This window comes from Archocentrus centrarchus, chromosome 2, assembly GCF_007364275.1.
Source record: "Archocentrus centrarchus isolate MPI-CPG fArcCen1 chromosome 2, fArcCen1, whole genome shotgun sequence".
Taxonomy (NCBI): domain Eukaryota; kingdom Metazoa; phylum Chordata; class Actinopteri; order Cichliformes; family Cichlidae; genus Archocentrus; species Archocentrus centrarchus.
Genome location: NC_044347.1, coordinates 27,651,155 through 27,674,478, shown reverse-complemented (window position 1 = coordinate 27,674,478; position 23,324 = coordinate 27,651,155). Strand labels below are relative to the sequence as shown.

The 23,324-nt window shown below is 40.3% G+C and overlaps 2 protein-coding genes across 5 annotated transcripts in view; one reads left to right on the top strand and one right to left on the bottom strand.

Moving 5' to 3' along the window:
• Positions 1-6,243: 6,243 nt before the first annotated feature.
• Positions 6,244-15,682, bottom strand: LOC115795776 (protein cordon-bleu-like). Of its 4 annotated transcripts, none has more exons than XM_030751865.1 (10): positions 15,582-15,682; positions 13,106-13,257; positions 12,807-13,008; positions 12,447-12,720; positions 11,146-11,181; positions 10,977-11,059; positions 10,688-10,882; positions 10,368-10,467; positions 6,909-8,192; positions 6,244-6,724 (listed from the first exon to the last, which is right to left on the bottom strand). In XM_030751865.1, the coding sequence occupies exons 2-10, from the start codon at positions 13,195-13,197 to the stop codon at positions 6,717-6,719; spliced, it is 2,274 nt and encodes a 757-aa protein (XP_030607725.1). In that variant the 5' UTR covers positions 13,198-13,257; positions 15,582-15,682; the 3' UTR covers positions 6,244-6,716. The 4 variants fall into 4 exon arrangements, with proteins under 4 accessions (XP_030607725.1, XP_030607715.1, XP_030607734.1 ...); XM_030751855.1 differs by lacking the exon at positions 15,582-15,682 and adding an exon at positions 14,803-14,994; XM_030751874.1 differs by lacking the exon at positions 15,582-15,682 and adding an exon at positions 14,803-14,994 and having other exon boundaries at positions 11,146-11,178.
• A 6,953-nt stretch (positions 15,683-22,635) lies between these two features.
• The window catches only part of LOC115797540 (sodium channel protein type 2 subunit alpha-like), a 44,951-nt gene continuing 44,262 nt past the window's right edge, over positions 22,636-23,324 (top strand). Inside the window, exon 1 of the mRNA XM_030754135.1 lies at positions 22,636-22,830. The gene's annotated coding sequence lies outside the window, so the exon portion shown is untranslated. The remainder of the gene's footprint in view (positions 22,831-23,324) is intronic.

Genomic DNA, 23,324 nt, shown 5'->3' with positions numbered 1-23,324 from the left:
GCTGTTGTTCTGTTTGTTGTTGTTTTAGCATCCAAGAAAAGAGATGAATTATTAATGATGACAGACAAACAAGGAAAAAAAAAAAAAAAGGAGAAAAAACATCTATTATTTTTAGGATTGCTGCTGAGTGCTGTGGCTCCATCATGAGGCCTGTGAGCAAGACCGTAAAGGTTTATGATGCACCTGATTACCATTCAGAGGAAGTACATTATTGTAAGTATTTTTGTTAATACTGGATACATGCAGGATGCAGAACTGGAAAAAAAACTGCTCTGCTTTTTTCTTACTGTGTAATCAAAAATTAAGAAGGGCTAAAAAAAAAAGAAAACATCTTTAATATTCAAGATCTTGTTAATTGTATTTATATGTTACTTTTTCATGTTATGGGTGTTCTTTTCATATCACGCACTGTCTGCGTTTTTCTTTTTTTTGGAATTCCAAATTTCATTTAAATGTGTACAAAAAAGAATATGTTGGAAGCTCAGTGTCAAATAGCTGGCCTTGTGGTCTGGCAGCTTGACCTGTTGCTATCTTACTGATCTATCAACAAACAGAGTTAATAGCTTCAAAAACAGGAAATAAAGCAACACTGATCACCCAATCATTTAATGAGAAGGCCATACTAAGTGTTTCAGGTTCCAGTCTATAGATGTCAAAAAGTGGAATAATGTCAACTGCACAGCCTCGTCAGACCACCTGTAATTTATTGCAGGTGTACCTAGTAGAGGCTCTAGCTAAGACAGTCTCTGTGCATGCATGAATGGATGGATGGTTCTGGCATAGTTGAGAATATGTGCTTATGCAATAACTTGTTCCTTAACCGCTAAACACCTACCGGGTCAGTGGCCATCCATCTAGGATTGGGGGCGGGTTTTGTTTCAGCCACATGATAAATAGGCAAAAGTTCAGAAACTAGAAGATAAATTTCAAAAGAAGCCTTTTTAATAAAAGCTTTTCCATCCAACAGGAGAAAATTCTATAAAAAGGAGAAGCTAACCAAACTCCACCCCTACCCCTAAGCTGAGGTTAAGTGTCACACTCGTTAATTGCATGGTTTACTTTTGAATTTGGATGAACGTGTTAGCTTCAAACTTGACTGTGTGGAACCTGCCTTTGTCCAAATCACACAGTGAAGCAGAGGACATAATAATAAACCCCTCATGTGTGGGTGTAACATGTCTGCCCAAGGCACTACCATAAAAATCCATTTTCTCATATATCCAGATATATGACATCGCTATATCTCTTCAGTAATTTTGACAGGTTGACAGTTGTTTTTGTTTGTTTGTTGTACTTGATCCATAAAAGAAACTGCACTTACCTTCATTAATGGAGGTGCACACGTAGGCTGGTATTTTATCTGGTTCAGTATCTCTTAGATACATTATTGGACTCCCTTTGTTAAATAGCCCTTGCATCAGTGGTTGTCAATAACCCATCAATCAGTTTCAAGACTGGACCCTCACAGTTTTGGCAGCATGTGGTGCAACTGTGAAATATGTAATACCATAGTGGGTTTCACAGAATCTGTTTTTATTCCCTGGAAGTGCACACGTAGGTTTTGAGTACTTAGAAAATGTCGTTTATATGTTCTTTCCTTAAAAATACTCCCTGGCAGGGTCCCTCCCTCCGCACAGCAATTTCACTGCAATAACATATAAAGTGTCCAATTTGTACCTGATTCTGATACGTGGTCTAAAACTGACTTGCTGAAATGAAGTTGGAATAAACAAAGTGAAGCACTTTACAAGGCATGATTTTCACACATTAAACATTTCTACAAAGTGGAGTAGAGTCTCATAGAACAGTTTCCAGCAGTTTGAGTTATTTTATTTTGTCAGAGTAAAAATCAAATGTGCATCACCAATCATTAGCAACTCTCCTGGGTTTACAGTACAGGTCCATCATAATGGTACTAATCTGAAGCAGGGATTACTGTGCCCCCTTTTGGTTATGAATAGGCACTGCACTGTCATTGAAGGCTTCATTACAAGCCTCACCGCGAGTTCTCAGTGAGCTCCTGACTAAGAGGTGTGATCATTAGACTGATTAGAATGAAAGGTGCGCTGCACTGGTGGTCGATCAGAAGGGGGAAACGCATTGTTTTGCATTTGTTTCACTATATAGAATCAGAGGGGCAAGGGGCTTCTGTTTTGATCAAAGAAACAGCCACCGGTGACATATTATCTGCTGTGATTGTGTCAGTTTGTCACTGCACTAAATCAGACATGTGGACCATTCATCACAGAAGAAAGCTGCACCCCCCCACACCCCCCCTCAGGTCTCAGTGATAAGAGGTGAATGAAGAAAAATGATGGAGAGATGGAGCTTGTCCACTATCTATCACAAAGCAACAGGGGCCGACCACTGTATGTTGAGCCGTCAAATGCTGCTTCTCCTTTTGTTTATTTTATAGAGAGCTGCCGAGCATCATTAATCAACCTGGCTTGACTTTGTGGTTTGTCTCAAAAATTGTTGCTGTGTCCTGCAAGCAACAGTGGATGGTGATTTAAAAAGGCTTCAGCTGGATTAGAAAATTTCAGATATTTGATTGATTTTAATACCGCGGAGCTCCATTTCAGATATCTATTTTTTTCCTCCTCTTGTTTGTATTTATAGCGTCTCTTTGACTGTAAGTCCTTCTTCCCTCAAACAGTGGGGAAAAACAGCCTGCCTGTTTGGAGTTTACAGGATCAAAGAAGAGGTAAATATCATTTCCATAACATTTGAACCAGTTAACCAGCAGCACAATACAGAGAAACACTACTGTAAGCGCCTGACAATGCCAATGAGGCAGGAACTCTGTGATTTGCCGCTCCGCCAAAGAGGAGGGAAGCGAGCAAAAACATGGAAAAGGTGAGAGGTCAACTGCACTCTCCCTGCATCACTTTCCAAGCAGCCCCTCAAGCACTGGTGATGTTTTAGGCAAGTGTACCTCACTTTGGGGGCAGGCCTGATGGATGCCATTCCCAAGGTGAATGGAAAGAATAGCATTAAGCTGCACCACACTGCCTGGGGAGAGCTCCACTGCTTTGGGTGATTCATCTATTGATTATTTCTGCCCAAGCATGGAGGTGCCATGTAAACACACATATATTAGCAGTCTACAATGCTCATGTGCACCCCTAACACACATGCAGACACAGTGGATCCAGTGAAGCAAGCCTCGGGCCTACTCGCTGTTTTATAATCAGATTCCGACTTTTACCAGCTCGTGGGCATCTTCAAACCACAAGGCAGATACATCAGATAGAGAACTAAATGGGGATGAATGAAGAGATGAAGGAATAAATAAATGATAAATAGCATTACCTCGATTTGTGTGGGCCAGCTATTATGTTATTGATTCCAGCTAGAGTTTTTTTAGGTGTATTCACAGTGCAGTATGTAGGCCAAGTCAGATGTTTATGCTTATTTTTTTGCTGTATTAAAACTGCAGAATTTTAATTTTTCTCAGTGGAGTACTTAATGCATTCAGGGCTGTATGAGCCATCTTCAACTAAGGCAGAATTTATGGACTTAAAGGAAGCAATGCAAGTTTCATAAAAAGGCCAACTGAAGCCATGTGCCATCAGTGATATCTGGATGACTCTGTCTCATTATTTATGATTTCCATACAATGTTGAGCCAGAAATGTGAGTGAAGGCCTATTCATACTTTCCAGGGACCTGAAAATAGTGGACATTCCCTCACTTCTGTGCAGTTAGGTCCATAAGTACTTGGACATTGATAGAATTTTTGTAATTTCACATCTGTACACCACTCCAGTGGGTTTTAAACCAGACAAAAAAGACGTGATTGAAGTGCAGACTTTCAGCTTTAATTCAGTAATGAAAATTGCAGAAGGTGTGTCACTGTATAAATGCTTCAGTCAGGGGTCATGGTTACCCTCTCCACTAAATTTTATGCATTTTTTTATATGAAAAAATAAACAATTTTTGGCAATTTTACTCAGTTCACTTCAGCTTTTTTATATAGTGCCAATTCACAACAACAGTTGCCTGAAGGTGCTTTATATTGTGAGGTAAAGACCCTAAAATACAATCACACAACACCCTATGAGCAAACATGTAAGCCAAGCTGACCGAATGGAGAACAAGGGAGGATTTCTGGCCACTAGTTTGATCAACATCCATGTTAAAGCGTGTCACTGTGAAACCGTGTTTTTCTTTTGTGGTGAATTTGTTTTCTTTTTTAAACCGTATTGTTTATTGGGAGTCATTCTCAGGCATAAAAGACTTTTGTATTTTTTTTCCTTTAAAAAATGGTGAGAAATTCCAGGAAACTCTACTACACCATTATTATAATCAATATTACAATTCTTCTATCAAAATTTGTTTTATGGTTTACTAGATCTGGAACAATAGGGACAATACCTTTCAAAATCCTGATCATACATGATACTTTTCTATCTTTGAATGAAGCTACTGTATTTCTCAGCGTAGATGAAACCATTTTCTATTTTTGCTCCAAAAATAAATAAACTTTGTAGTATTTTTTCTAATTATTTTCCTAATGCAGCCTGAAATATCTGCTTTGACTGCGGCAACAACATTGTATACAATGCTATGCCCTCCATGCTGACAACAAGCAGGCAATCAATGTGTAAATATGCTGAAATCAAACATGAGCTATTTTATTCCTTTTTGTTTTACTTACAGTTCCATAATTATGTATTTTTAGTACACAATAGGATTTTTTTCATTTTTGAATTTCATGTGTTAAGTTATTAAGAGTCTCCATTTTACTTTGAGGTTATAGGGTGGAGTATTGTGGTATAGGTTTCTTTGTTCTGTTGTCCATCAGTGTTGTGTACGTGCACTTTCACTTTTCCATGTTTGTTCAGGTGTGTTTGTTTCTAACTGAACTGATCCAGAGAGTGATCTTGCATTCATCCCGCAGCCTCCTCATTAATGTGTTTGAACCGGCATGTGCTCATGTGACAGAAGTGTCCTCCAGGATTTCGAACACTCGCTGTTCACGTCTCTCTTCACCTCGTCTCCGGAGACGATAATCAACAAAACCGCTTTATGTCTGTGTTTTTTTTCTCCCCTCAGTCGTTCATCTGTGCTAATAGCATCACTGTCGCATGCTTGATCAGAAATGACATGGTAGCATTTTTTTGGTCGACCGCATTAGAAATCCAGCTCCTTTTTGTCTGCGTAATCACGGAGATTGGTGCTCAGGTTGAAATTCAACCTTTCACTGCTAAAAAAGGATAATGCCAGAGTTGTCACTTACATTGGGTATCATTGCTTTGGGCAGGAAAAAGAGCCTCTCTCTAGTGTGTGTGTGTGTGTTTCTTTTCCTGCAGATTTTTTTTTTTTTCCTTTTTTTTAAAGTAAACGTTGGACGTGGCTCTCTCCCTTAGGGGCAGTAATGGCATTCTCCATGACAACGGCAGCGTGACACGGCTGTGCCCTTGAGGGCCAGGCGTCTCCTCTGGGAGGAGCGCCGTGGAAACACGACAGGGTCAATGGTCACCTCCCATCATCCACCAGCAACCCATGCTCCTCTCTTTCTCTCCTCCTCTCTTCAGGTGGAGTAAGGAGAGCGAGTGAGAGAGAGAGAGAAAGTCTTGAAGTGAGCCCACTCAGTCCAGGCCTGGCAAACAAGAAGCTTTAGCCACAGGCGGTTCTGGCTAGGTCTTGCATAGCTCCTTGCTGTTCCTTCAAGGCCAGGGCTGGATCAATACATATAGTAGTGCAGATTCTTTTGGCACCCAAGTATAGCTATGCAGTATTGCCCCGAGGTATGGGTCCGTTAAAGACATAACTGTGTGTGCATGTGAGCAAAGTGGACTGAGTTTATTCAGGAAGGTGCTGAAATGCTTGGCATAAAACCGATGCTTCCACCAAGGATTTTTTTTTTTTTTTGCTGGAAATGCAGAAAATGATCTTGTCTCTAATAAATATTACATGTAGTTTTTGTTCATGGAATGTCCCTGAATGGGTATGGATTTTTGAACAGAGATAGCCTACGGGAAAATAACTGACACAAAAAAAACCAAAAAAAAAGAAAAAACAACTGAATACTTGAATAATATTCCACATAATTTTAGTTAAATATATATAACAATAGTTTTGTCTGTTTTGTCTTTGGAAACATACAAAATTTGGCACTTGCAATGAATCAGTCCAAAGTGATTTTATGAAAAAGATCTCAAGAAGAGCTGTCGTCAAAATCATCCATTTTAAAAGAAAAGCTCTTCTGCCACCTGGTGACTAAAACCCAAACCAGACAGACACAGTTCTCAGAGTTTTACTGTGTGACTCATATATGGAAGCATACAAATGTGCATCCTGAAGGAGGAAATACATTTCAAAACAAACATAAAATAAGCCTCTAAGAGCAGTAACAGACGAAAAAATAAATAAATCAATCAAAAAGCTCTCATGCAGCGGTGTGTCCGTGATGGCACATGTTGAATGAAAAGGTAAAGGGAAGTAAAGAAAAAAAAAAACAAAAAACAGGACACTATCATTTCAACAGCTCATGTTCTGTGAATTTGGCCTTCTTCGCAACATAAAATGTTTATGTTCAACATGGAAACAAAGTCCAACATAGAAAAGAAAGAGAGAGAGAGACAAAAAAGGTGTCCTGCACAAACCTCAAAAAAACCAACAATAAATGAAAACAAAACTGGTGCCATACTCAGAAATCGATCAGCCTAGTCTGGACAAGGACTTCCATTCAAAGATATGAGAGGAAGCAGGTCAGGCACCTGGAGAAGAAAAATGGAAATGTTTCAAAATCACATCTTTCCTGTTCAGTCATGGACAATCAAACAGAAACGTAGGGCTTAATATTCATGAATACAATTATTAGTCTATTCACTTAAAGTACAAAAGGTCCGTTTACTGTGATTACTTACTTAATTAGAACTACCAGTATAGTACAGAACTCACCATACTGATATGTGGACCTGGGCGGTGATGGAAGCAAACTATGTGGACCACCGGAAAGCTGAGGACCTTTACCACAACGAGATCTCTGGACAGCTATTGCTACTGCCTGAGCAAATTTGGACGGGGCTGCACTCTTCTTCTCCAAAGACTGTTCAGACATAGGTGAGGTAGATTCGTCTTGAAGGGCCTCACTGAATTCATTAATTTGCCCATTGAAGGTCGGACTTGGTATTTGGGAGGATGGCAGAGAGGAAGATGTGGTATCCTCCCTTTCACTCTCCATTATCTCTGTGTCGTCACTGAAAAAGACAGGTGGAGGAGGGGGAGGGAAGGTGCTCTCCTCCTTCTCCTCTTCTTGTAGCGTTTGTTCTTCAACTTCCTTCTCGTCAGTGCCTGTACTACATTGCTCCATGTCTGCATTGGAGCTGTGGATAAATTCCTTCTGACCTTCTGAGTTGATGTGCTCTTCGGTAGTAACTTCTCCATCATTGCAGACTGGAATCACCTCAGATGTGACCTCATAGCCTTCCTCTTCCCTCTGCTCTTCAGTGGTGTCCTCAACCTCAGATAGAGGTGTGCTGGGACAGTTCTGATCACTTAACTCATCCAGAAGTGAAGGAGAAGCCGAGCTGTCAGAAACCTGAATCTGCTGAGAGGAGGTTCCTGGACTGGGTGCAGGGGCTTCACTCTCTGATATATTAGGGAATTGTGGTTTCTCCTCATTATCTGTTTGATTATTCCCAACTTCATGCGCTTTCCTCTCAGGTCTATCTTCTGAGGATATCGGGCACTGGTCTTGAACATCTGGGGTAAGCTCTGGATTGAGGGACTCTGGTTTCTTTGGAGGGATCACTTTAAAAGTGGTCAGCCCCCTCTTCAGTGCTGGATCCTCCCATTCATTCTCAGTTGGGTGGTTAGATTTGAGAACTGACTGAACCTCTGTAGAGAAAACATTACCTAGACAGTTTGGGCTCATGGACATAGAGGAGGAGCCATTTTGAAATTTTGGGAAGGTGGCAGAATTCTTCAAATGTCTGACCAGCGCCGCTTTAGAAACAGAAGACATCAGGACTTTGGCAAGAGTGCAGCGAGCACTGCAGAAGTCTTTGCCTCGAAACGAAGGCAAATAGGGATCAGCCATTTGATGGCGATGAGCCACTGATGGCTGTGAAGTGGAAGAACCTAACTGTGGCTGTAACGGATGTGCCGATGAAGACGGTGACCTGTTTACAGACTCATCGCTTTCTTTCAGCTCCTCCAGAGTGTTCAGGGAGTTCATGACCTCTGAAGAAACAGGAAAGACTTAGCAACAGTTTTTTTATCTTAATTATGCAATTTTAAAAAGGTCTTAGACTCTAAATTAAGTTCAAAATTGCTGGATTTCTACAAAAAAACTGAAATGAATTGAAATCTGTGTGCAGATGCTTCAAAAGTATTCAAACCCCCTTACGTTTTGCACACTGTGTTGAAAGATAAATTTCAACTGAACAAAGTTGAAAGAAAGAAAAAAAAAAAAAAAAGAATTATCTCATTTATAAAAGTAGGTTAGTAATGCTGTTACACAACAACAAACTGAAGCTTACCAAAGAAATTATCTCGTTTGAAGGATCAAAAATTGAATGAGCCAAAAACTGAGAAGGTCCTGAAGAAAACCTGCCCTAGAGCGCAGCAACCTGAGCATGAAGTAAAAATTTTATTCCCAGGAATCTGACAGAACTGGAACTCTGACTGTCCCAGCCAAAGCCCAGACTCACAGGACCTAAAGATGGCACTTCAGGGATGCTTCCCATCCAGAATGCTGGGGCTTAAAAAGATCTGCTCGAAGGACATGAGTACTGTTTTATTGTATTATAAAAATATTGATTAATAATGTAGAACACGTGCACATAAAACTGCTACATTTCTCTTAAAAGCACGTCTAAATGAATAAGCAGAAGAATCAGGTTCAAGGAATCTAAAAATATATTTGTAAAACATAACTGTTATTTAATAAAGAAACAAACATGCAACATTAATAAATGTTACCTTTGGAAATGTTTTTCATGTCATTTGAAAAGGGTTCTTGGAAAAGTAATAATAATTGCTCATTAATGAAAAGAATGAATAATTCATTTTTACCAAATGCTTTTCTTGAGCTGGCTTCCTTTTAATTTAAAAAGGCACAATAATTAATTCTAACCTAGTCATAGAAAAATCACACACAAATGATAGAAAGTTACAGAATTTTCAGATGAAAAAAAAACTACAAAAATTGTGTCTTTGTCCCAAACAGCATGTCCATAAACGCCACTAAGATGGGAAGAAGGAAGAAGAAGCAGTGCAGGAAGAGGATGGTGAGGAGGAACAGGGTGGTGGAAGAAGGAGAGGGAAAGAGACAGGAGCAGAGGCAGCAGCAGCCCTCAATCACCTCCTTCAGGTGACACAGAGTCTGTAAGCAGGGAGGAGAAAAAGCTTGGTTTCAGTCTAAAGGGTTTCTAACTCAAGTCAAAGACGTTTAACACCATTTCATACTGAAGCAACTTTGTTCACTGAAGCTCTTTGTGATGGATGCAAAAATCCTATTATGATCATGATTATATAAGTGTAGGAGATCAGGAGTGTGTTTAATGTCCATCTGCCTTTGACTGGGAGTTGTTTTTTCAGCATCGCACTGACACTAGCTCAGCAGTGTGGTATGTGTTGTGGTTAAAAGAAAACAAGGGAGTGAACCAAGACAATAACACTGCTGACCGCAATTAAACCATTAATTAGACCACTGGCAGAAAGCTTTTCTTTAAAAAAAAAAGTGCCTGTCTATCTGCTGTTTCTTGCTTAATTAAAAAAATGCTAATAACAACTAACTTACAATGAAATGAATAATCAAATCTGTAGCAGGTCAGTGAAAAGGAAGCATGCACAGAAAGAACCAGGACCCAGGCAGGGAATACATCTCAGACAGAGTAATACAGGGGGATGGAAGCTTGAACAAAAGAGGGATTTATCTGGGGACAGACCGCAGCCAGTATGGTCTATGAACAAGGCTCTGGGTCACTTTAATTGCCCTGGACAGGGTGAAGCTGTTTGGACTGATAAACGCTGCGTTTTTATGCTGCATTTAACTGCTAAATCTCCCATTTGAAGACGTTTGCTTTGATACTTTAATCTTGATTTAACTTCAATCTCTCTTGAACCCGTGACACTGAGTGAGGTTGTAAGGATCCACCTCATTCTAAACCCATTTGATTTCTGCAGAAATACTGTAAAAGGTCAATTGGGATTATTTCACAAGCATACTTCATTTGTTCTGCTATTTCACACAGTCACCACTAGGTGGCAAAATAAACAGCTTGTCTGTGAGACTGATAATTTCTCCTTTTAAATTGAAGCATTGACTCTATTATCCCAGTCATTATCACTGAAACGTATAATGCATAGAATCTAATTATTTTAGCCTCCACCATTCTGAATTCATGATTTTACCTTTAACATTAGTATGTGCTGGCAGCTCCTGGAGTGTGTTTGCACAAGGAGGTGGTGGGGCCCTCCTCTTGGTACTCCTTAAGGTAGATCCAGCAGACCTCTACAGAGAGTACAGAGAGACAATGTGGACATTGGGAGGTGTCCCCAGTGTTTCCATTTATATTGTGGTACCTTCATTGATTGACAGTTCCTAATATATAAAATTTCTTCAGTGACCCATGTTCTCATTTTACACAAGTATTTTTTAAGGTGCTCTGGACATGTTTTTTTCTTGATAGAAGCAGCAAAAATAAATGACACATTCTTCCCCACCAACCAACCTGTGCTCCTTCTAAATTGCAGGTGCTGAGGTCGTTGAGGACACTCTGTGAAACAGTCATTGGTGGCTGGGGGGCTCGCCTCTTCTTGGGCTTATCTGCAGGCAAGGTGCTGGAAGAGGAAATGCTCTCTGAATTCATATGGACTACCACGTGTTTCCTGAGACCTGGAGATACAGGAGCACTTGCTGCCCCCTCCTACCGAGAGTGAAATGTAAATGTGGGTCATCAGCAGAGGAAGTGTGCATTCAAGTAAAGTAAACATCATTATCCCCGCAGGCTGACAGAATACCATTTCATGTTTCTTCTTCCTTCTTCTGAATAAGCTAAAGAATCCTTTGTTCTCCTTCCATTTCTTCTCCTTTTTAGGCAGGTCTAGGGATGAAGAGGATCTTGATTAGTAAACAATATGCAGCATAAACCCTGAATGGTGAGCATATGCGATTGTTTGGCTGTGTTACCTTGCAGTGTAGATGATGGAGATGAGATGACTTCTGCTGGTGTGACAGGTGTTACAGGCAGAACAAGTGAATTAGGTTAGTTTTTACAGTGATAGCTGATATCTACACAGGAGCAGGTATACTGAAGAAATAAACCATTCTGTTAGAAAAGCTGTGAAAACACAAAGGTTCTCTGAGAGCATCAAAACAACAAATGCCAGAGAAGATCCCAGACAGGAATAAAGAGGACATCGTTACAAACCCAAAGAGCGATCTCCAGCCCTCTTGGGAATCCGCTTAAAAAGAAATATACAACCACCAATTTGCTGATCTGAAACATACTGTATGCATCAACATAAACATGCTGCAAATACAGTGTGTTAAGATCTGACTTCTGTTTTAGTGTCTGCAGTGCAAATTGTTGTATATTTTATTAGGAACACCACATTACCACATGGTCAGGCCAACTCTTTTGGTCCCAAACAGCCTCATTTCTCACCATCATCACGTTAAACACCCTTTGTTGCTGATATGACTGCATGATGGCTTCACTCTTAAGACAGTCAGGTGCAAATTCATGCTGCCAAACTAGAACTCCTAAATGTGTTCTACTGAATTCATATCTGGTGACTACGGATTCCTCATTGTCAAGTTCATAAAACTAGTTTGAGACAGCTTTGTGCCATGTTACATTTTCCAAACAGCAGCCTGGACTGCTGACACAAGCGGTTCGTCTCCAGGGACTTGTGCTGCTGACACCCAGTTATGAGCCACCATCTGCAGCCTCAAAAGAAAAGCCGAAGGCCATGTTTTTTCAGTTTTCTGCTGTTCAGTTGAGTTGAGCCTTTGCCCGCTGCAGACTCAGATTTTTGTGCTTTCACAGGAGCCAAACCTGGCTTGTTCTGTTTAGAACATTCACTGCGAGGCTGAGGCCGTCATCTCTAACCACTGACTTCAGTCATCAACAAGGAGCTTCCGTCTGCTGCCCTGCTTCATGTTTTTTTGCTTCTCACCATTCTCAGTATACTCAAGAGACTCTCGTAGTTTTAAAAAAAATCCCAGGATAGCAGCAGTTTTAGAAAAACTTAAACCAAAACAATGATACCATGGTCAAAGTAATTGAGATATTTTCCCCCCAATATCAGCTTCTGTCCTGTACCTGCAGATGGTGTTTATAACAAAATAACTAAGCAGACACAAGTTAATGTGACATTAGCTGAATATGATTGTGATAAAAGAACATTGTAGCTCTTTTAAATATTTAGAGGGGCATAAGATCAGAGAGCTTCTGGACAGAAGCTTTCACATGCTACATACTGTACCTGTTTCAGCTGTCTTGGGCTGATGTTGGGAGTCAGTGAGGTCTTTAGCTGCCGTGTCTCTGGCAAACACTTCCCTGATACCATGGTCACTTAAGGTCTTAGTCAGGTCCAGCGGCTCTTCGGACTGAGAGTCTTTCAGTAAAATGGTTGTTTCCACTTTCAACTCACACTTGTCACACACCACCGGTAGCAGTGCGTTGAGCGGCAGTTTGGGATTCACTCGCACCACGGTCTTATGGGACTTGTTGTAGTTGATCAACAGACGCACAGTTGCCTGCAAAGAGGAATGACATTTGCTACATATGCTCCTTATGATGACGTTTGATGAAACTTGTGCAACTCTTTTTGCCCCCTTTTTACCTCAGGCATGTATGGCATCTTGATCTTTTCCTCCATCCCTTTGGGCTTCAGCACAATCTTCTCAGCTTCTAGTGAGCCAATAGGAGAGTTTGGTTTGAAGCTGATGCTGCTCTTGTTTGATGATAGAATATCTACAGTGTAGTCCGAAGGATTCAGGCGGTCACTTGCACAGAGAGTCACTACTAAGTCCATCAGTGGTTTACTGTGAGACGAGAGTTTAATGATGATGCTCTGCAGTTTATGAAAGTTGTCTATGTTGCAGTGGATTATTTTTCAAATAAACCTGTGATATTACCCACCTTCCATGCACTGTGACATTCTTCTCCAGCCCCCCTGGCAGAACCACACACAGCGAATGGTCTCTTTCCAATGGACTGACCTGCTCGCTCATCTCTATTGGACCTCAGGAAAACCCAAGATCTGGAGCTGTTCCCAGTGTCAGATTAACCACCTGTAACATAAAAAGTCTTTTAGATTTAGATTAATAAATACTAGGAAAAAAAAATCCCCACAAACTAACGGGAACAAAATGGTTTGCGTTATTCTTGCATTTCATCAATTGATGATTGGCCAATAGAATATCAGTAAACTGTAATATTGACCTGTAATATAACTGTTATTCGCATCGTTGACTGCCACCGATATGCTGCCAAATAGGATCACATTCATAGTAGCGACCCTCCCACCTGTCCCCCTCAGAACAAGCCAATTTTTTTCATAAAATAATTTTAGAATATTTAATGAAGCCATGAAAAATTCTTCACATTATTAAAACCGTCAGAGTAGCTGAGTAGCGTCAGGTTGGCTCGAAATTTGGCTATTAAGGTCACCTCATTTTATCTACAATTTTGATCATAACTTCATAAGTACAGAAAAATACATTTTTCAGGGCTTAATGCCTGACTCCAAGTGTCACAATATAAAGCCAAATCTGTTGTTCAGCATGTTTTTTTTTCTAAATGACTTTGATCTTCAATATCACAGTTTTAATTTTACTTTAAGCATAGTTTTAGTAGCAAAACTCCACCATTTCATGCCTATGATGTAGAATAACAGAGACAAGCACTGGTGCCCCGGATGCGTTTAATGATCTCTCAAACTCTACTCTGATAGAACAAGAAATTAACAAGAAATTAACACTGCCAGTTTGTATCATGTTTAGACTGTTATGTAGCCATCTCCGGCATTTAAGAGAATATGAGGGATTGAAAGTCCACATTTTGACCTCCTATGTACTTAAAGGGCCTGTGACTTGGACAATTTCTATAGAATCAAATGTTGAATGGCTTTATTAGATATACTAAAGTTATTGGACAAAAACCCCAGCAGATTGTGAGGAGATCAGATGGGACATTTTCTCAGATTCAACCGATTTCATGTGGAATTAAGATTATCTGTTGTCACTTATCTGTTGTTTACCTTGTAGTACTTGTAGATCCAGTCACATAGCTTTGCAAGATTTAATTTGCTTATTCATTGACTGTTATTAAGGGATGAAATAAACAACAAACCATCCTAAGTAGATATTGGCCAATTTATTTGAAGCATTGAGGCCTGAATTTCACAACTGCTGGATGCCTATGGAAATGCCAACTAATAGACCAGGATGCAGATTGTCCAGGCTAAAATTACAGAACACATATTTCTGCTTAGTTAAAAAGCAATACAAATAGTTTTCACTGTGCATACTAAGCTGCACCCAGAGTCATCTTTACACTACTGTGCTAGTGTTTACAGAGATAACTTCGGGCTATTTACCGTCGCTCTTCTATGTCATATATGACGAACTGAAACGACAAACCCGTTAGGCGAAAATACAGTGTGCTTGTCTCTCATAGGCGCAACATGACGACGCAAAATAAATAAAATAAAAACCTCGAATTATTCCTGAAACCTGAACCACAATTACTAACTTGGTTTCCTGAGAACACTAGGAAGCAACTTCCGACGTGCGCCGACGGTTAACTATTTAGGTGCATTTGAGGACAGTCCTCACCTGTTTCGTGGCATTTCATCACTTCCCGGCTTCACCTTTGACCTTGTGTTGTTCTCTGCTATTGCTTAGACGCAGTCTCTCAAACAGCTCGATTAAAAGTCGACGCCCTCGGTGGGTTTTTTTTGTTTGTTTGTTTGTTTTTTGAGGAAGGAGCTGTTCAGCGGAGCGTGCAGCACCACAGCTGCGCGTGTCTGTTCATCAACACGCGCGTGCCACAGCTTCCCCCAGCGCCAGGGCACTGAAGCGCGCGCGTGCACAAACACTGGATGAACAGCTCAACTAAATGTAACTGAACCTGTAGACATTTACCATACTCAAACAAATCCAACTTCCTCCATATAGTTCAGTCATATTTGTGTCGTGTTGAACAGACAAACACACACACACACACATATATATACACACGTATGACACATGAATTATCAATAAGAAATTTTTCTTTGCATTTTAAGTATTTAGCCTAATTATCTTGTTCAATTTAAACTGGCTAAAGAAGTTATGTCTTCCAATATTAGCCTTAACTTTATTACCAACAGTTTAAAGTCTACATTGGCGACAAAATGTGTGTGAATATATACACAGCACATGATCCTCTCAGCCTGTCTGTCTTCAGCCATGCTGTTCAAGCAGTAATGCTGAGTACCAAATAAGCTTAGGCTACTCTGTTTCTTGAGTAAGAAGGATTAGTGCTTTTAAAAGGCTGCATCTCTTCCTGCAATCACATTCAAACGCACAAAAATGATTCATTGTATGTGCACCTATAACCTCATTACACTCACCTGTGTCCACAGATTGTTCCCATTCTCTTTCAGCTCTCTCTTCTGTATTGTTGAGTGGTGGGAGGAGAGTAGTAGAGAAGGAGAAGGGACTTCTTTCAGTCTGTAATCCTTGTTTAGCAGAGGAGCCAGCCACACCTACAGGCCCTGCCCAGTCATGTGATGGCACATTGCATGCTGGTTTATGTGCATGACTACTGTGTATATGCTTTGTGGGTGGTGGTGTTGAAAAAGAAAAGGAGGGCTGGTATCTGCATGGACATGCATGTGGTAACCTGGTGAGCCACTCTGCAGCTTCAAAACTCCCCCCCTGGCATAAATGCTGAAAGACTATGCGACTCAATTTGTTAAAAAAAAAAATTAAAAACTAATCCATGTAAGCTACTGATCCTCTCTATAGGATCTGGTTAAATTATGGCTGCTCAGCAAGAGCCCATCATATTGTATAGCATGCAGGAACACGGGGCACACACACTTATGTGCTTCCCCAGAATACATGGAATTATGTTCAGCTACAGTAGAGATTACCATTAGGGAGAAAAAAAAGCAGTATTCACTAGACAGTACAATAATCAGTGCAGTAGTGGCCTTTCAGTTTTGCACAGGATGGCTTTTTGCATCATTGGAAAACTGCACTTTCTTGCTGGTACTTAGTACACGCATTGTGCTGTAAATCGAGTCAAGCACAATCAGTACCCTCAGGGCTAATGTCTTCTGGGTAAGGCAGTAAATCACTTCCTGAGTAGCTGTAGGAGAGTTGAATGAGGTATGAAAGCTAAAAATAACACAAAGAACACTTAAGGCCAGGGCGGGGAAGTTGGCAGGATGTCCCAGGGGCTCGTGGTGTAGCGAGCAGTCACAAAAATTAAAAATGACCCATACTTATTCTCCTATGCTAGCTCAAAATTTTCTTAACACCTGTTTTGTTCACCATGCAATTGTTTTTGGTTCAGTCAATTTAAAAAAAAACAAAAAAACAATCTGAAATTCACTGCTCAAAAAAAAAAAAAAAAGATTATAAATTATAAATTCAGTTAAACTTCTGGTATATTGATCTGGTCAGATGATTATCATAGGGGGTTGATAATCAGTTTCAGCTGCCTTGTTGGTAATGAGATTAACAGCAGGTGCACTAGAGAGGCAGCAATGAGACAACCCCCAAAACAGGAATGGTTTTACAGGTGGAAGCCACTGATACTTTTCCCTCCTCATCGTTTCTAGTTTTCACTAGTTTTGCATTTGGCTAGGGTCACTGCTGGCAGAATGAGGTGATACTTGGACCCTACAGAGGTTGCACAGGTAGTCCAGCTCCTCCAGGATGGCACATCAATATGTGCCAATACCAGAAGGTTTGCTGTGTTTCCCAGCACAGTCTCAAGAGCATGGAGGAGATGCCAGGAGAGAGCCAGTTAGTCTAGGAGAGCTGGACAGGGCCATAGAAGGTCCTTAACCCACCAGCAGAACAGTATCCGCTGCTTTGTACAAGGAGGAACAGGATGAGCACTGCCAGAGCCCTACAGTATGACCTCCAGCAGGCCACTGGTGTGCTCACTGCCCAGCACCATGGAGCCCAATTGGCATTTACCACAGAATACCAGAATTGGCAGGTCCACCACTGGTGCCCTGTGCTTTTCACAGATGACAGCAGGTTCACTTTGAGCACACGGGACAGACGTGAGATGATCTGGAGAAGCCGTGGAGAACGTTATGCTGAATGATATTACAGGCAGCAACGGCACCCTAACTGCCTTTAGGTATCGGGATGAAATTCCAGATCTGGGAGGAGATCCCCCTGGACACCATCCATCACCACATGGATCATGCCCTGATGTTGTAAGGGGTGTATACAAGCACATGGGGCCATACAAACTACTGAGTACCATAAATGAACTAACCTGCTGTATCTTTTTTTTCACTTTGATCGTTGGGGTTTCTTTGAATTCAACCCCCTGAAGGTTGATATTTTTCCTTTCCATCAAACAATGTGGCATCCTGTCATTCCAAACACATTATCCAGTCCATATCAGTATAGATCTCTAGCATGATTTTTCTCCCATTGTGATCTGATGTGTTTCTTTAATTTTATTTGAGCCATTTATTATTGTTTTGTTTTTGTTGTTTTTTTTACACTGTATCTACTTGTACTGTTTACACCATGGCTTTGACTGAGAGAAGGATTCCCTGATTTTCTTTTTCTCAATAATAATTGATTAATCAAGCCTTCCTTACAGAGAGGATGTTTTGTAAGACAATAATGAATTACTGAAATGCAAACAGCATCCCACAGTGCCCTTTATTCATCTGTACAGTAGGTGAGCAGGAACAGGCTGTTAAGTGGGAGTTTTAATCAAATTAAGAACAGGGAACACATGCCCACACCCACTGTAATCTTGTAATCTCATTGACAAGTCTGTCAGTGGAGACTCAGTGAGCTGCATGAGCTGGCTGCAGTAAACAGATGACTGTGTGACTGTCTAGGTTAATGAATTTCTTTTGATGACTAACAGATGAACAGAAAGAATATTGAATCACACCAGCCAGTCTGTTTCATTATTTAGCATGCTGTGAATAAAGCTTTAGCTCCATTGTGAGATAAACAGGTAGAAGGTGTTAAACTATGACACTGTTTCCAGCTCGCTGCCTCACAGTAAATGCTTTCACTTCAGGTTGAGGGCAGCAGATTTAGCTCAGATATTTCAACCCTGCAGTAGCTATGTGTAATAAAATGAATAGTGTGACACAGACAACATTTGCCCATGTTATCCTCCATTTGTTGGTAGGTAAATCCTATTCTTGGAATGTGTGCTGCTCAGTCTGTATTCTTATTATTCTCTGTGAGCATATAAACTCTTTGTTTTTTTTCTCCCAGATTTAGAAGTCTAACAGGAACACAACCAAAGACAGGGCTAATTTGGAGCTTTACACAAAGCGACAAAGCCAAATGGGTTCCCATCCTCTAAACAAAGTGACAGGCTACAACTTAATTGTGACATCGCACAGCCTGAACAAGGTTCCCAAATTCTTCACTGTGCTGCTAATGAAACAGCTAGCACAGTCACAGAGAGCTGCCAAGGAGGACATATGTGAACCCAACTTTGGAAACATTGTTTGGAGCTCCCTGTGTATTTAGAATGATTTATTTAATTCAGCTGCTAGGAAAACATAAATATCTATTAACCCTAACAATTTTAAACAATGTTCTCAAATCTCATTACCTCAGTTGAGAGTGTTTGTCTTGTCTTGATTACATCACTGACTGTCAAAGGAATTTTATTCAAAGGCATCTGTTATCTTTAATTTTAGCCAGATATGGTGCTGTGCATTATGATCAGACAGCTCCAGCTTGGTCTCACCTGTAAAAAGGACATTGTTGCAGAGGTTTTGTGTTTTGTTCAGCTTGCAGCCTTACAAACCTAAGTCATGCTGCGATGTTGTTTTTAGAGAAAAGAGGCTTTCTCCTGGCAGCTGTTCCAAACAACCCATGATTGTTCAGTCTTCTTACTGTCATGAACTTTAGCATTTAACATGCTAACTGAGGTCTGTAGAGTCTGAGATGTAGCTCTTGGGTTTTTTGCAGTTTCTCTGAGCACTGCACGGTCTGATCTTATGGTGAATATGCTGGGATGTCCACTGCTGGGAAGTTTGGCAGCTGTCTTGAATGTTTCAAACTTGTGAGCAGTCTTTTTCACTGTAAATTGATGAATTTAAATTTTTTTGGAAACGGCCTTATAATCCTTCGCAGATTGATAGGGAGCAACAGCTGCTTCTTTAAGATCATTGCTGATGTCTTTCCTCCTTAGCACTGTGTCTTCTGCATGGCAATAGCTTCAAAAGGGCAGATGTTCTGACTGCCATCATTTTGGTGTAAGGATTGTATCTGACTGTACGCTGCACGATCATATGGTAGTGGCTCACCTGCCCTAAAGCCATACTGTGCTTTATACTCTTTTTGGGCTCTAATGAGAACTGTAATTTACAAAATGAACATCATGCTGTCATCAGTAGAGATCATAAACTCATCAGGGAAGTGTTTGAGATCATAGATCCTGGGAACTGAGGGTGAGAATCGCCCCCATTAGAAAGGTGCAAGTTTATGACACTTTTACATCAGATTCACTTTTCAGGTGTGGAAGCTGTGTGCATGAGCAGGAATGACCTGGGCTGGTCACTCTTTATACAGACCTAGGTTTTTAAGATCTTGACCTAAGACTTTGACAGTGCCATGGCAGTGTGAAGCTTTTTGTCCCCACTTATATTAAGCTATTTAAAATGGTACAGCTTGTCAAAGTGGACTTAATGTATCTAGTGAAACAACTAAAAACATGACTACATACTATGTGAATACACACTGCTTCAATCACAACATCAGGGAAGACTCAAAAAACAAAACTCCACTAACCACACAGAGCTGGATGGCTCTATTGTCTATTATCTAATGTTTTTGCTGAGATATAAATTTTTCAGTGGGTGCTGGTTTGACTCAGCAGCGTTCTGTCAGGACAAGCAAAGCAAGCAGTGCTTGCCTAGTCAAATCTAAAAATAGAAATCAATTAAAAACCTACCAAAGTGAAAGCTACTGTATCTCTGCTCTTTCAAAATCAAACAGCATTCTGTCATAAAGTTTCTTGCCTGTTTGCATCCATTCTGTGCATTACGGCTGCAAGTGGCTATCATCACTGTAAGCTCTGCTTGCCTTGGATCCCATTGGAAACTGCGCTGTGGCTCCATTTCACATGGACTGAGATCCACGTTGTTTTGCTAGAATAATGGCCCCACACATGCAATGGTAAGTTTTCTCTTAGTGACCACCTTGGTGCGATGTAGAGAAGATGGAGTCCAATGTGAAAAAGTTTTTAATAACTCCTTTAGCGTGTTTGGAAGGAAAGCTTTGATGATCAAGGGGAGACGTCAAAATCCAGTTTAATAGGCAAATGGAACAGGTGTAGGCTCCGCCAGCACTTTCAGAATCATGTCTGAAAAATCACGCGGTTGATCAAATGTGCGAAGTTTAACCAGCTTTTTTGCCAACACACCACCTTTTAATCAGTTTTAATCTGCATGTAGATATTGACAGTCACACAGTGTTCAAGCCAATTAATTCAGCTGGGATTTTTTTTATCAATATATTTAAAAAAGTATTTGTTTTTGTGAGTTCATTAACAGCTTTTTTTTTTCCTTCAGAGATACGTGCTTCTCACAGGAGAACTGCAGAATATGATTTGAAATGAGCTCAGCCTTGAAAAGCAGTAACGTTGATCCATCCAACACAGATGGGGAACATTTTCCTGCAGAATAATTATTGTTAGTTTTGATCAGTTGTGTCCAATAATACAGTTTCATGTGTAGCGAAGTGTTTTCATGATGTTTTATTGCTTCTTTTGAAAGGAATGGTTCCTTGAGGCGCTTTGAGGTGACTGTTGTAATGTGGCGTTATATAAATAAAACTGAATTGAATTTAATAAATTCCTTCACCAGCTAATAGAAAGCTAATAGTAAAAAAAATATAGCAGATATTTAACTATACAAAAATTAATATTTTACAATTCTTCAGCCAGGAATGAGTGCAGAAAGCTGAAGATGCAGCAAGCTGCAGGGGGCTGTCAGCATATGTAAAAGAATCAAAGTCTTGTTAAATAGTGGAAGAAGATCTGTGTGTTTGTGTGTGTGTGTGTGTGTGTGTGTGTGTGTATATACTGACTGTGCTTTCCTTTCTGTAAAAGCCACTGCACACCACTGATGACTATTTTACTTTACTGCATGACAGAGAAATATACAATGTAAAATGTGGCAGCCAGCCTGGCTCTCCCTTATGTACTGGCACACAGTAGAAGATGCTGGGATGAGTGTAGTAACATTTTGACCAGCTGGTCTACTCTTAACTTTACTGTAAACGAAAAAGCAACCTGAACTCAAAAAGAAGGAATTTTTAGATTATACACAGAAGATACGACACGACATTACAAATAGACTAATAATAAGAAGGGTAAATTTAGCAATCAAACAATGAGATGAACACAGAATGACCTGATTGGAAAAGTGTGTTTAGAGGAGTTGTCAGCTGTGTTCTCACTGTGAAGTGAAACTCCTGCAGCTTTGTGCAAAGGACATGCTTAAACTGAGTGTGTCCACTTCCACTAATAGTGACTCTGTGAGGAATCAGCTTCTTTTTCATTTCCCAAATGGAGTCCACCTGCTTGCTGAAATCACCCAACTGTGATGTGTATTCTTAATGACGCAGCTTTCATGCCACCTAATAGTTAATTATAATGGTTCTCTTTTATGGTGTTGACAGTACTGTGACAACATTCGTTTCACAAGGGCTCCATTTTATTCCAACAACAGAGGGGCGCAAACTTTCCATAATGTAGGCGTTACATAATCGAATCTCGCTGTAATTTAACAGAGTGTCCACCAGGTGGCAAGAATCGACAAGAAAACCACAGAGGGGCGTACAGGTCTGCACGTGAGGACGCACATGCCTGAAAATCTAATCTCCACTCCCACGTCACCAAATTATTAGCAGACTATAAATGTTTACCTTTTATATGAAAAAGAGGCGAAAATCTTAACGTGAACAACAGTTAAACCTGCATATTATAAGCAGTAAAAACAATATTTTAATAATGTGGCCAATAGAAATGAAACCAAATTAAAGAATCTGTAACAACTGCAGAAAAAGCTAGAAACAAAGTCATGAAGTACATTTTCTGGAGCAAAACCGGATATCTACGTGGTTCTATGAGAACTCAAACAAATCAGACTGAAAAATAAGAGCAACAAACAAAAAACAGGCAAATTCAAACAGTTTGAACTTAAATATAAAGGGCTATTGTTTTTATTACAGTCTGAATATCCAGTTAAAATATTAATGTTTGCGGGTGACAACAGGTTGCTGCCTCTCGCTTTTACTTGTATTTTCTAGAAGTGTATGTTCAGGCCATCTTGCGGCAGTCACAGCTTTGAGCACATCCATTCCCAGTCTGTGATGCCTAACCAACCGGAAGCGCCGATTGTTTCCTCCATGGCCAGCAAGGGCGGATAGAAAAAAAAAGGGAAGAAATCAAAGGGGTCTTTATTAAATAATAAGCCATCAAGCGCCGACTGAAATTCCTCTAAAGGAGGAGGACAGCGTTTAAATCTTAAACCCACCGGCTCTCCGCTGAAAAAAAAAAAAGAAAGAAAGAAAAAGGATTATTCTGAGGAATATGGGATCTACCTTCAGGGTCCTTACCTGCTGGGCACCGTAATGGTGGTGAGTGTTCACATCTTTTGAGAAGCGTCTCTCAGCATTTTGGATGTGACAGTATACTGTCATTCAAGGATATCTGGGTTGCGTTTCTTTGCGGAGGCAATAAGGTTTTTGAACTCTTGTGTTAAGCAGACAGCCTAAAGCATCAACATATTAATAACCTTTTCGATTCTGTCTTTGATATTCCTCCGCTAATTGCGCGCGTGGTGGCCATTAACGCCCCGTGCTGCTGATAGACACCTATTTTATTATTTTCCCTTTCTTCAAGATTGTTTTAATTACGCAGACATGTAGTCTTCACCATTTCTCCTGAGTATAGCCTACTACTTATACACACCCACTAATTTGTCTCGAGCTTAATTTGTTAATTTTTCTTCCATTTCCAAACAAATAACAAAATGAATTTTAAAAATGTGCGATAAATAACCTTCACGTCGTGACAAACACGGGCTTCAATTATTAGCATCCTCACCGACGCGCTGGGAGGGACTAGTCCT

Bases quoted from the DNA above. Each gene is read 5' to 3' on its own strand.
- LOC115795776 (XM_030751865.1), bottom strand. From the start codon at position 13,197: ATGAGCGAGCAGGTCAGTCCATTGGAAAGAGACCATTCGCTGTGTGTG. The intron at 12,721-12,806 runs GTAAAAAGGGGG...TCCTCTTTGCAG, and splicing joins AGATGCCATACATGCCTGAG to GCAACTGTGCGTCTGTTGAT. The intron at 11,060-11,145 runs GTAACACAGCCA...CTTCATCCCTAG, and splicing joins TCCATCATCTACACTGCAAG to ACCTGCCTAAAAAGGAGAAG.